We start from the raw sequence: 14,733 nt of genomic DNA, 5'->3' as shown, positions 1-14,733 counted from the left end.
AAAGGGAAGAAAATAACAAAGGAAGCAGAAACCTTTTGATCTTTTTTCATTGTTTGCTGGTTGACTATTTGTGTTTGTTTTTTGACAATGTCATTCACATCTACTTGCCTGTTCCGTCTTGGCCTGTACAAGATTAACACACACAAAAAATACACACTAATCAATAACTATATACAAGTTAAACTACATTTTGAGTTTCTTACAATTAGTTGGTATATTGGTTCAGTTTTCTGCATCTCATATACGTATACAATGTTGACATGTTGTTACTTTTCTGAACATCCCTTATACTACAGTACAAACAAAAGGCATAACAACTTCAAGTAAGTCTCTATTTACAGCCAAAAGGCAGATGGCCATCTTGGTTTCAGTCTCTTAGAAGCAGTCTGGTAGACTGAGTGTCCAGTCCAGAGAGAAGAGTCTCATACACACCAGTAAGGAGGGATCAGACATCATCTGGACCAGTGCAGGATGAAAACCAATGCCAAAATTACACAAGTACTTCTTCACGTCTTGCAGTCAATGAATCTCTAAAAAGCGGGGCCTGGCCACAGACATAATTTTGAGGTAAAAACGAAAAAATTACTTTTACTTTGAGGTGATTTTATTCATTATTTTCAAGTCCGTTTTCACATCAAGCTTCAGAGTGTTGAGTTAATATGCTATAAAACCCCTACAGCCTCTCCACCTGCCATCACTATGGCAACTCAGGCTCACTCCAGGAGCTTTCTGAATTCAAGAAATAAAGTGAAACTCAAAACAAGGAGAGGGAAAATCCACACATGTTCTCTGAGAACATATTGACAACACATCATCGCATTTCTATGGGCTTTCCTCTCCTTCAAGCTGTTGCAACATGAAAACCCTGAGTCTCCCTCAGAGTTACATGGTGCCTGACTTGTCCCCGGCTGCGTTAGCTGCGGAGCTAGCCGCGGCAGTGCTGTTGGGGAAGATCTTCTCAGTGGGGGTGACAGCAGGGCTTCCTACCCCGGAGGAACTGGAGCTGGAGGAGCGGTGCCCGGTGGGGGGCGGGCGGACGGGCCTCATGGGCGGGGGGCGCAGTTGGGCTCCGGCCAGACGTGCCGACAAGGCAGGCTTAAAGGTGGACATCATTTCAGAGGTGGAGCTGCTGCTGCGGCGCATGGCGGCGTCCGGGTCGCGGATCATGATGGTGTGGAGGGGGCTGCCGGGCTCCGAGTTCACAGGCTTCTTCATGGTGGTGTCCAGGGTATCCAGCACCACGTCTGGTGCTTGCTTGCCCATGTTTTGGCGCTCCAGCTCACGCAGCTCATGTAGGGCCGTGGTCATGGTCTTCTCTATGTCCTGACATACACAAAGTACACAGAAAATGTGAAAGGAGATAATTAATTTGATATAATTGCTAAGCCAAGCTAGGCTAAGTTAAGTTTAGCAATGGTAGTAGCCACTGATGCTGAGAGTCTAATGCAGAACTTTCTGTGCTTTTTATTCAGCTCCATTCCCCCGTGACATAGGTGTGTCAATCTTTCAGTGCCAGACTGTCTCTAACGTTTACACTGAGACAGGGCTGCTTCACCCAGACACATAGACAGACAGTACAGCAGGACATCACATCTGCCTCTGCTCTCCCAGACACCTCCTCTCTCTGCTCCCTCTCCTCACACAGTACAGCCCAACACAACGGCACCAAATGAAGAGATTAACATCCCCTTTTAATGGCTGACACTCATTACAACAGTCACAATCTCACACACTCTCTCACACAATCACACACACACACTCTCTCACACAATCACATACACACACTCTCTCACACAATCACACACACACACACTCTCTCACACAATCACACACACACACTCTCTCACACAATCACACACACACACTCTCTCACACAATCACACAATCACACACAATCACACGTTTTGTTCTTCTGTTCTCGTGGAGACCTAAAATGTATTTCCATTCGAAATCCTATTTTCCCTAACCCCTAACCTTAACTCTTACCCCAATTCGAACCCTAACCCCTAACCTTAACTCTTCCCCCAATTCTAACCCTAACCCCTAAGCTTAAAATAGCCTTTGTCCCCACGGGGACATGAGAAAGGTCCCCACGAGGGAGCATTTTACTTGTTTTACTATTATAGAAAAACCAACCCACCCACCCACCCACCCACCCACCCACCCACCCACACACACACACACACACACACACACACACACACACACACACACACACACACACACACACACACACACACACACACACACACACACACACACACACACACACACACACACACACACAAATACTCTCTCTCACAGTCGCACGCACGCGCACGCACACACACAAACTCATTAGCACAATCACAATCAAGGTCATCAACATGGGCTCAGGCTGAAATAGGGCTCTGATAGGACCACTCTCATTAGCTGATCAGAACTTTTCCATTTCAAAATCTGCCTCTATTCCTTTTCCAGTTAGCCAATGCAGCAGGGCCTGTGCTGCCATTATCAATGATCATTAGTACTCATTTCAGCATAGACATGAAATTCATTCTGCTTCCTGAGGCTGTTGGGGAGTTGCAGCGTTGAGACAAAATTGAGATTATGGAAAAAATACAACTTTTTTTTAAACGGATAGGTGATTCCATTCCATATTGTGTGAGGTTCTATGACTGATAAGGTTACACTGCATGGGGAAAAGAGGTTATGCAGTTATACATTGGGCAGAGGTAATACTTTAGAACCTGGGTCTGATAGGACAGTGAGGGCCATACCTCTGCCAGGGCATCAGCCTCCAGTGACTTGTGGTCCCCCAGGCTGCTGTGGCGTGTGGCCCCTGGTACGTGTCTCAGGGGGTGGCCCTCGGGGTAGACCTTCCTGTCAGCATAGTTGATGCTGCCCGCACTGCCAAATGTGCCCAGGCGCCTCTTCTCCGGGCTCTCCATGCGACTCCTGCTCACTGCCATCTTGTGGGGGCTACTGGGACAGGCTGCGGCCCGCGGAGGTGTGTCTGTGCCCCGGGGAGGGCTGTGGGTCTCTCCTCTGCGGCGCTGAGGGATGGCGGCCCCGTCAGAACGTAGCCTCACCCTGAGGAGAGAGACAACATCACAGTCACAAATAGGAGTATTAGGTTGGCCCTGGACACTGATCAAAAATAAAACAACATTTCAATGGGTATTCCTTCCCAGTCGTTACCCACCTCCCCATGACTCCTCCAAAGTTGCAGTCGGGGGAGTGTTCACACGGTGATGGGACATCGTTTTTGGATGAGGCCTTGTCATCCAGCAGTGGTCCGCTGCTCGCCTCGCTGTCCGCCTTCTGACTGAGATTATCTGAGAACGCATCATCCCTGAAGGGAGAGAGAAAGAGAGGAGAGATGATAGAGTGTGGTTGAGATCTTATTTAGATTGTTGTTGTTTTTTTTACCTTTATTTAACTAGACAAGTCAGTTAAGAACAAATTCTTATTTTCAATGACGGCCTAGGAACAGTGGGTTAACTGCCTGTTCAGGGGCAGAACAACATATTTGTACCTTGTCAGCTCGGGGATTTAATCTTGCAACCTTTCGGTTACTAGTCCAACGCTCTAACCACTAGGCTACGCTGCCGCCCCTACACTCTAACCACTAGGCTACGCTGCCGCCCCTACACTCTAACCACTAGGCTACGCTGCCGCCTCTACACTCTAACCACTAGGCTACGCTGCCGCCTCTACACTCTAACCACTAGGCTACGCTGCCGCCTCTACACTCTAACCACTAGGCTACGCTGCCGCCTCCACACTCTAACCACTAGGCTACGCTGCCGCCTCTACACTCTAACCACTAGGCTACGCTGCCGCCTCTACACTCTAACCACTAGGCTACGCTGCCGCCTCTACACTCTAACCACTAGGCTACGCTTCCGCCTCTACACTCTAACCACTAGGCTACGCTGCCGCCTCCACACTCTAACCACTAGGCTACGCTGCCGCCCCTACACTCTAACCACTAGGCTACGCTGCCGCCTCTACACTCTAACCACTAGGCTACGCTGCCGCCTCTACACTCTAACCACTAGGCTACGCTGCCGCCTCTACACTCTAACCACTAGGCTACGCTGCCGCCTCCACACTCTAACCACTAGGCTACGCTGCCGCCTCTACACTCTAACCACTAGGCTACGCTGCCGCCTCTACACTCTAACCACTAGGCTACGCTGCCGCCTCTACACTCTAACCACTAGGCTACGCTGCCGCCTCTACACTCTAACCACTAGGCTACGCTGCCGCCTCCACACTCTAACCACTAGGCTACGCTGCCGCCTGTGTGCCGTTTACTCAAACTAATTGGTCCATATTTACAGGGGGCTCTGGTTTGCAATCTGCAGTCAGTTTATCTGATCCAGACAGATGGGGGAGCCACTTCACTGACTCCTTTTGATCATTCCAAAGTATTCCTGACACAGAAAGTAGCAATACGATATTCAATTCTTACCTTACTGTTGACTCAACATCCAAATGGATTCATGAAACAGACAGCAGCAGTGATTAGCCACACTATAATTTGAGACTACGCAACTCATCTTTCAAATGATTGTGTACATTTATAATGGGAATTCATATCTGAGGGTGTATTTAATTAATTCAAGAGTTGAAAAACTTTAAAAAAAAATCTTAAACCTTGCTTTGACCTTCTCTTTGGCATCTTTACTCCTGCATCTGAGCCTGAATGACTGACATCAAATCCACATTTAATTGTGTTACCACTTAAGGTGCACTTGTCAGTGAGGTGTCTTTGAGCGAACACATCATGCATGATTTTAATTATTTATCTGTGCCTACACCTGCCATGTGTAATTACTCTCAGGTTTCTATCACTTTAAAGAGGGAGATTTGTTGAGGAAAACACTGTAAGACTGACTGTTTCCTGCCTGAGTTATTGTCAGACTGCTCTTCGTCCATCGCTGAAGCTTAATGTTTATGAATTGGTGTTACTCACAGGTCCTGCACCACAATGTACTGGTGTGGGATCAGTCCGTCCACACCGTTGTGCCGCCCCTCCCACCAGTCCTCGGAGGCGCGGTGATACAGGAGTAGTGACGCTCCCTTCTTAAAGGATAGCTCCCGGGGGGTGCGCCCCACATAGTCAAACTTAGCGATGGCCTCAATCTGCTCCACCTCTGTGGACATAAAGAACAGCAGGAGAGAAACATAGTCACAACCTGCACCACCTTCATTTCCTGATGTAATGACATAACTCACACCCCATTGAGATGTGTGGACTGAGTAGCCTACCCTACCCTGGCCTGTGTGTGTGTGTGTGTGTGTGTGTGTGTGTGTGTGTGTGTGTGTGTGTGTGTGTGTGTGTGTGTGTGTGTGTGTGTGTGTGTGTGTGTGTGTGTGTGTGTGTGTGTGTGTGTGTGTGTGTGTGTGTGTGTGTGTGTGTGTGTGTGTGTGTGTGTGTGTGGCCCAATCCAACTGCTTCACTGAGTTCATTAATATAAATAAGGAGCCCCTTGCTCTAACTACTAAGACCTAAACAATGAGAGCATGTCTTCATGTTCTCAGACAATGGCCTTGGGCCTCTGGTCTGGGCTTAAGTCCAGAGAACTGTAGAGTACACTACACTACTTCTCCAGACAGAGTTGTGATTGCAAAGAGCCTAAGAGCCTGTGAGGGCCGATAATAGCCAAGAGGACAGTGGGACTCTATTTAATGGTGGGTTTGTACTTCAGACCCTCAAATCAGACACAAGAGTCTCCAAGAGACAAAGAGCAAGAGGGAAAATAGGAAATGTCTGGGTTGAAGAAAAAGTAAACGAGAGGCAGCATTACGATATAAACTATATTCTCTAATAGAGAGGATGGTTACTGTTTGAGTGATACACTTCGATTCCAAGTATTGTTGTGAGTTGAAGAGCAGCGGTCATTGAGTACCAATTAACTAACACTGTCGTCTGATCCGGGAACACTACTATCCCAACAGCTAGTAAACTGGTTGACAACACATTCAATCCAATGACTTGGTCCTTTAATGACATTATGGGTCCCACCACAACAAACTACTCACATACCAATATCCAGAAGAAGAAATGTTCATGCTATAGGCAGCCTCCTGAGAGAACAGATGCAAAAAGGCACAGGCTCTATTTGTCTGTAAGCAAACACCAGTCACCATTTAACCCTGGACCAGAGAACATTAGAGGACCTGTCTCTCACACAAACACACACACCCTGGGGCCAGGCTGATATCAATCACACAAACACACACACCCTGGGGCCAGGCTGATATCAATCACACAAACACACACACCCTGGGGCCAGGCTAATATCAATCACACAAACACACACACCATGGGGCCAGGCTGATATCAATCACACAAACACACACACCCCGGGGCCAGGCTGATATCAATCACACAAACACACACACACACCCTGGGGCCAGGCTGATATCAATCACACAAACACACACACCCCGGGGCCAGGCTGATATCAATCACACAAACACACACACACCCTGGGGCCAGGCTGATATCAATCACACACACACACACACACACCCTGGGGCCAGGCTGATATCACACACACACACACACACACACACACACACACACACACACACACACACACACACACACACACACACACACACACACACACACACACACACACACACACACACACACACACACACACACACACACCCTGGGGCCAGGCTGATATCAGTCACACAAACACACACACACACCCTGGGGCCACGCTGATATCAATCACACAAACACACACACCCTGGGGCCAGGCTGATATCAATCACACAAACACACACACCCTGGGGCCAGACTGATATCAATCACACAAACACACACACCCTGGGGCCAGGCTGATATCAATCACACAAACACACACACATTGGGGCCAGGCTGATATCAATCACACAAACACACACACCCTGGGGCCAGGCTGATATCATTCACACAAACACACACACACTGGGGCCAGGCTGATATCAATCACACAAACACTCACACCCTGGGGCCAGACTGATATCAATCACACAAACACACACACCCTGGGGCCAGGCTGATATCAATCACACAAACACACACACCCTGGGGCCAGACTGATATCAATCACACAAACACACACACCCTGGGGCCAGGCTGATATCAATCACACAAACACACACACATTGGGGCCAGGCTGATATCAATCACACAAACACACACACCCTGGGGCCAGGCTGATATCATTCACACAAACACACACACACTGGGGCCAGGCTGATATCAATCACACAAACACTCACACCCTGGGGCCAGACTGATATCAATCACACAAACACACACACCCTGGGGCCAGACTGATATCAATCACACAAACACACACACCCTGGGGCCAGGCTGATATCAATCACACAAACACACACACCCTGGGGCCAGGCTGATATCAATCACACAAACACACACACATTGGGGCCAGGCTGATATCAATCACACAAACACACACACCCTGGGGCCAGGCTGATATCATTCACACAAACACACACACACTGGGGCCAGGCTGATATCAATCACACAAACACTCACACCCTGGGGCCAGACTGATATCAATCACACAAACACACACACACTGGGGCCAGGCTGATATCAATCACACAAACACATACACCCTGGGGCCAGACTGATATCAATCACACAAACACACACACCCTGGGGCCAGGCTGATATCAATCACACAAACACTCACACCCTGGGGCCAGACTGATATCAATCACACAAACACACACACCCTGGGGCCAGGCTGATATCAATCACACAAACACACACACCCTGGGGCCAGACTGATATCAATCACACAAACACACACACCCTGGGGCCAGGCTGATATCAATCACACAAACACACACACCCTGGGGCCAGGCTGATATCAATCACACAAACACACACACCCTGGGGCCAGGCTGATATCAATCACACAAACACACTGGGGCCAGGCTGATATCAATCACACAAACACACACACACTGGGGCCAGGCTGATATCAATCACAAAAACACACACACCCTGGGGCCAGGCTGATATCAATCACACAAACACACACCCTGGGGCCAGGCTGATATCAATCACACAAACACACACACACTGGGGCCAGGCTGATATCAATCAAACAAAGAGCCTGATGACTTGGGACACGCGTAACCTTGGTGACATCCCATAGAGGAGAGACTTCATCAATACTTGTATTTGTAAGAAGTGTTGGCAACCTGAATGGACCGAACTGTCTGTTTGAACTACTAGCACACAGCTCAGACACCAATGCATACCTCACAAGACATGCCACCAGAGGTCTCTTCACATTACTCAAGTCCAGAACATACTATGGGAGGTGCACAATACTACATAGAGCCATGACTACATGGAACTCTATGCGACATCATGTAACTGATGTAGTAGAATCATATTTAAAAAGGCAGATAAAAATACACCTTATGGAAAAGCGGGGACTGTGAAGAGACACACACACAGGTACAGACACACACACATATTCTTATCGGCAGACTCAGTAGCCTCGGTTTTTCGGATGACTGCCTTGCCTGGTTCACCAATTACTTTGCAGACAGAGTTCAGTGTGTCAAATCGGAGGGCATGCTGTCCGGTCCTCTGGCAGTCTCTATGGGGGTGCCACAGGGTTCAATTCTCGGGCCGACTCTTTTCTCTGTATATATCAATGATGTTGCTCTTGCTGCGGGCGATTCCCTGATCCACCTCTACGCAGACGACACCATTCTATATACTTTCGGCCCGTCATTGGACACTGTGCTATCTAACCTCCAAACGAGCTTCAATGCCATACCACACTCCTTCCGTGGCCTCCAACTGCTCTTAAACGCTAGTAAAACCAAATTCCATGCTTTTCAACCGATCGCTGCCTGCACCCGCATGCCCGACTAGCATCACCACACTGGATGGTTCCGACCTTGAATATGTGGACACCTATAAGTACCTAGGTGTCTGGCTAGACTGCAAACTCTCCTTCCAGACCCATATCAAACATCTCCGATCGAAAATAAAATCAAGAGTCGGCTTTCTATTCCGCAACAAAGCCTCCTTCACTCCCGCTGCCAAGCTTACCCTAGTAAAACTGACTATCCTACCAATCCTCGACTTCGGCGATGTCATCTACAAAATTGCTTCCAACACTCTACTCAGCAAAGTGGATGCAGTTTATCACAGTGCCATCCGTTTTGTCACTAAAGCACCTTATACTACCCACCACTGCGACTTGTATGCTCTAGTCGGCTGGCCCTCGATACATATTCGTCGCCAGACCCACTGGCTCCAGGTCATCTACAAGGCCATGCTAGGTAAAGCTCCGCCTTATCTCAGTTCACTGGTCACGATGGCAACACCCATCCGTAGCACGCGCTCCAGCAGGTGTATCTCACCTAATGATCATCCTTAAAGCCAACACCTCATTCGGCCGCCTTTCGTTCCAGTACTCTGCTGCCTGTGACAAAAATTGCAAAAATCGCTGAAGTTGGAGACTTTTATCTCCCTCACCAACTTCAAACATCAGCTATCTGAGCAGCTAACCGATCACTGCAGCTGTACATAATCTATTGGTAAATAGCCCACCCATTTTCACCTACCTCATCCCCACAGTTTTTATTTATTTACTTTTCTGCTCTTTTGCACACCAATATCTCTACCTGTACATGATCATCTGATCATTTATCACTCCAGTGTTAATCTGCAATATTGTAATTATTCGCCTACCTCCTCATGCCTTTTGCACAAATTCTATATAGACTCCCTTTTTTTCTACTGTGTTATTTACTTGTTAATTGTTTACTCCATGTGTAACTCTGTGTTGTCTGTTCACACTGCTATGCTTTATCTTGGCCAGGTCGCAGTTGCAAATGAGAACTTGTTCTCAACTAGCCTACCTGGTTAAATAAAGGTGAAATAAATAAAATAAATAAAAAAACATGCGTACACACAAACGCTAGCACTCTACACACACGTACATCATAATATTGTTGTATGGTGGTATTGTACATTTTGTATTGTAGATATGTAGTGGGGTAATGATGTAATATGATGTACTGGTTTATCTTTTGATTTATGTGTGATGTACAGTAAGTTCCTTTAATGTGTTTGGATCCCAGGAAGAGTAGCCACTGCCTTGGCAGGAACTAATGGGGATTCAGAATAAACCCCAGGAAGAGTAGCTACTGCCTTGGCAGGAACTAATGGGGATCCAGAATAAACCCCAGGAAGAGTAGCTACTGCCTTGGCAGGAACTAATGGGGATCCAGAATAAATCCCAGGAAGAGTAGCTACTGCCTTGGCAGGAACTAATGGGGATCCAGAATAAACCCCAGGAAGTGTAGCTACTGCCTTGGCAGGAACTAATGGGAATCCAGAATAAACCCCAGGAAGAGTAGCTACTGCCTTGGCAGGAACTAATGGGGATCCAGAATAAACCCCAGGAAGAGTAGCTACTGCCTTGGCAGGAACTAATGGGGATCCAGACTAAACCCCAGGAAGAGTAGCTACTGCCTTGGCAGGAACTAATGAGGAAGTACAGCTCCCGCTCAGCCCAGTCAAAACTGTTCGCTGCTCTGGCCCCCCAATTGTGGAACAAACTCCCTCACGACGCCAGGACAGCGGAGTCAATCACCACCTTCCGGAGACACCTGAAACCCCACCTCTTTAAGGAATACCTAGGATAGGATAAGTATTCCCTCTTCCCCCCCGCCCCCTTTAAGATTTAGATGCACTATTGTAAAGTGACTGTTCCACTGGATGTCATAAGGTGAATGCACCAATTTGTAAGTCGCTCTGGATAAGAGCGTCTGCTAAATGACTTAAATGTAAATGTAAAAATGTAAATGTATGAAATTGGGTAGACATTGGAAGAGTTAAAGAAACCTGGGTAGGACAACCATTTTAATAGTGTTTATACGACCAACCAAGGAGATAGGCAGTTTCCAAAAATCTATATTTTGTTTAAGCTGATATATTTTCATGTCCCAATTCACTTTCTATAGCTGATCAAGGTCTCTTGTCAATACAATGCCAAGGCTTGTGAACTTGTTCTTCACTGTTCTAAACAGGGTAGATTGCAGAAATTGCATAGCCACAGGCCGTGTTTATTGTCAGTTTATCTTGTAGCCAGAGAAGGAGCCAAATGTGTTTATCAAGTTAAGTAAGAGTGGAATAGAAGTTTTAGGCTTGGACAAAAACAAAAGAACATCGTCTGCATTTTGTGCTGTGTGTCTTTTATTTTAACAGAAGCTATATCGGCACATGCCTGAATGAGAGTAGCAAGGGGTTCCATGGCTATAGCGAAGAGAACAGGCGAAATAGGGCACCCCTGTTGGCACCCCTTGAACAGACTGCAACATTTCCTGATTGGTTACCACGGACGCCATTGGGTGTGCATAAATCATTCTTATCCAATTAATAAATTCCTTTCCAAACCCAAAATGCTCCAGAACCGACATCATATACTTCCACTCAATCTGATCAAACGCCTTTTCTGCATCAAGAGCTATTACCACTGTCTCAACCTTATAATCATGATACATTATGTTGAAAAGGCGTCTGAAATTGTAGTATATATGTCGGCCCGGGATAAAACCTGTCTGGTCAGGGTGTATGATGTCGGAAATATATTTTTGGCAGGGTAAACCTATTACCTATTGCAGATTCAGTCTTCCCAGCCTGGTGCAGGTCTACAATTTTGTTTCTGGTGTCCTTTGACAGCTCTTGTTTGAGGTTGTGGACAGGTGTCTTTTATACTGATAACAAGTTCAAACAGGTGCCATTAATACAGGTAACGAGTGGAGGACATAGGAGCCTATTAAAGAAGGTCTGTGAGAGCCAGAAATCTTGCTTGTTTGTAGGTGACCAAATAATTATTTTCCACCATAATTTGCAAATAAATTCATTAAAAATCCTACAATGTGATTTTCTGGATGTTTTTCCCCCATTTCGTCTGTCATAGTTGAAGTGTACCTATGATGAAATTTACAGGCCTCTCTCATCTTTTTAAGTTGGAGAACTTGCACAATTGGTGGCTGACTAAATACTTTTTTGCCCCACTGTCTGTCACTTTGAGTAGGAGTAGCAAAGCACGTCTACTCCATAGCATGCTCTCTAGCGCCCCCACCGTAAGCAATTTCAATGCACTTTTGTGATTCAAGGAAATAGCCTTAAAATATAAAGTGCTTTTTTGAGCACTCCTAGCTTTGCCGTTAAGGAATTGAAGCAGTTTTTTTGTTTGGAAGACAGCCTTGCATCCCCACCATCACACAACTACTGTTGTTGTTTACGCAACGCAAAAACTTCCCATTATAAGTCTCAATCTGGGTCAGGAGGGCATTATTAGAAAGCTTGTTCTATTCCCAACATGACTACCTAAGCTATAAAATACAATCTTACATCGTTAGGCTTCACAAGGCACTGCAAACAGATTGTAATTTTGGTGAGCATTGAATGGAGTCGTGAGTGCAGTCATGTCCGAGTTTGTTGCGCTTGATAGTACACACATTTAGAACAGCTGTCAGTTGAATCCCATACAGCACTGTAAAGTGGACAGCCTGAGTTCTGATACCATATATAGTATGTTAATGTACAGCCACTGAGTTCCAATTGAGGCGCTTATCAATGACTAAATCAGCCATTTTCAACCCGTATACGGGATGAGTGTTACTATTGAATCCAGTTCAGTTGGTGGTGGTAATGCACTTTAAAGTTGGTTGCCAACTGCCATATAAAATCCAGAGAAGAAGAAGAAGCCTGAAGGAGGAGAGATTACTAGATACGAACTTGGTTTACCCTTTTATCTGTGGATGAGTTGTCGGAGTAGAGGACCTTGTGCATTTCAGGTAAAATAATAACCCAATGTTTATATACCAGGACAAATTAGCTAGCAACAGCAAGCTAGCTAGCTAAATTGCCATAAATGTTTAATGTTTTTCAACCTGTCCCCAAATTAATATAGTTGGTTCAGAGTTCGTTTTGATATTTCAACCTTTGTGTCCAGGTCGCGTCTTGTGTAGGTTGACAAATTCCGGAAGTACACTCACGCCCGGTCTAGTCAGCATGTAAGAACCACAGCAGGATAAACAGCAGTTCAGTTACAAAAACTAACACAACCCCCAGAGTAATAAAACTTAAGACAACAGCAGGAAAGCAAGGGAAACAGCACAAGCTTCAGGAGTTTTTCAACAACCAATTGGCTAATTCCGATTAGCTGTGTAGCCCGCTAGCTACAGCACATTTTATCTTAATCAATCACCCACACCGTTCCTCTACAGCGTGTCTGAAGGAGTAAAGGAACCCCATGTTACTGACCGTCATCACTGGTGTGTGGCTCAGTCCCGTTGTCAGCCTCATCGATTGTGCCTGGCTCACTGTGGGGGCTGTCACTGTGGACACAGAGAGAGAGATGGACAGTCAGTCAATGGTCAACTCAGACACACCAACAACACTTGCATAGGTTACAGGGTCTAAAACTAATGCCTTCTTCAGTAAAGATGAGTTACAGGTCATACTTGGATCACTACCAAGTGAGGGATTCATTGAAGTAGGGGAAATTTATATCAGTATATTTCTCTAGGAAGTAGTACACGTTATAGTTGGACCAGCTCCAGGTAAGGGATTAATTTAACTACGAAAAATATGCATATTGATGCATGCTATCTTGTTGGCCATCTCTGTGAGTTTTGATATGTGAAACATTCCCAAACAGTATTATTGGCATCTGTGTAATAGAAATATAGTACAAAGACATAGATACACACACACACACACATACACACATATTGACACCCCCACATACACTCACACACTCACACATGCACACACACAATCACCACATATGTTGCTGCTACTATTTACTACTGTATTTACTGTGCAGTTCTGTCAATTTTACACCTGTTTACATGTACATACAGTGACTTCGGAATGTATTCAGACCCATTGACTTTTTCCACATTTTGTTACGTTACACCCTTATTCTAAAATGGATAAAATAATTGTTTTCCCTCATCAATCTACACATAATTATTCATTAAATTATGTATTAAAAATAAAAAACAGAAATACCTTCTTTGCATTAGTATTCAGACCCTTTGCTATGAGACTCGAAATTGAGCTCAGGTGCATCCTGTTTCCATTGATCATCCTTGAGATGTTTCTAAAACTTGATTGGTGTCCACCTTTGGTAAATTCAATTGATTGTACATGATTTGGAAAGGAACACACCTGTCTATATAAAGTTGACAGTGCATGTCAGAGCAAAAACCAAGCCATGAGTTCAAAAGAATTGTCCGTAAAGCTCAGAGTAAGATGGTACAGTTTTACATGCCCCCAGCCGATTGTGGTTTTTTTGTTAGTTTATTTGCGTTGTTTGTAACTTCTTTTTAAACTTCTTTTGTACATAATGTTGCTGCTACCATCTCTTATGACCGAAAATAACTTTTAGACATCAGGACTGCGATTACTCACCATGGACTAGCAGAATCCTTTTTTTCCTTTCACGACTCTGACGAGCCGGACGCGAAGGATGCACTGCTTCCTTGGGAACAGGCCCGATACCCGTGATCTGCGTGAAGAATTCTGAGAATTCGTAGGTGATCGAATAAACCCCCACCTCCCTCCATCCTGCTAGTAAACGTTTAATCTTTGGACAATAAAATTGACGAGTTACGCGGATGATTAAACAACCAACAAGACATTAAAAACTGTAACATCTT

At 45.7% G+C, this 14,733-nt stretch overlaps 1 protein-coding gene across 2 annotated transcripts in view; it reads right to left on the bottom strand.

The window, feature by feature from the left end:
- Positions 1–365: 365 nt before the first annotated feature.
- Positions 366–14,733, bottom strand: part of LOC124031244 (SLIT-ROBO Rho GTPase-activating protein 3) — a 134,039-nt gene continuing 119,671 nt past the window's right edge. For both annotated transcript variants that reach the window (XM_046342295.1, XM_046342296.1), the window contains exons 18-22: positions 13,331–13,404; positions 4,964–5,144; positions 3,185–3,334; positions 2,760–3,072; positions 366–1,323 (exon numbers count right to left, since the gene is read on the bottom strand). In XM_046342295.1, the coding sequence (XP_046198251.1) occupies positions 883–1,323; positions 2,760–3,072; positions 3,185–3,334; positions 4,964–5,144; positions 13,331–13,404 (1,159 nt within the window). In that variant the 3' untranslated portion in view covers positions 366–882. The remainder of the gene's footprint in view (positions 1,324–2,759; positions 3,073–3,184; positions 3,335–4,963; positions 5,145–13,330; positions 13,405–14,733) is intronic.

The sequence above is a fragment of the Oncorhynchus gorbuscha genome, linkage group LG03 (assembly GCF_021184085.1).
Source record: "Oncorhynchus gorbuscha isolate QuinsamMale2020 ecotype Even-year linkage group LG03, OgorEven_v1.0, whole genome shotgun sequence".
Taxonomy (NCBI): Eukaryota; Metazoa; Chordata; class Actinopteri; order Salmoniformes; family Salmonidae; genus Oncorhynchus; species Oncorhynchus gorbuscha.
Note: the sequence above shows the minus strand (reverse complement) of the source record. Positions and strands in the feature narration are given on the sequence as shown.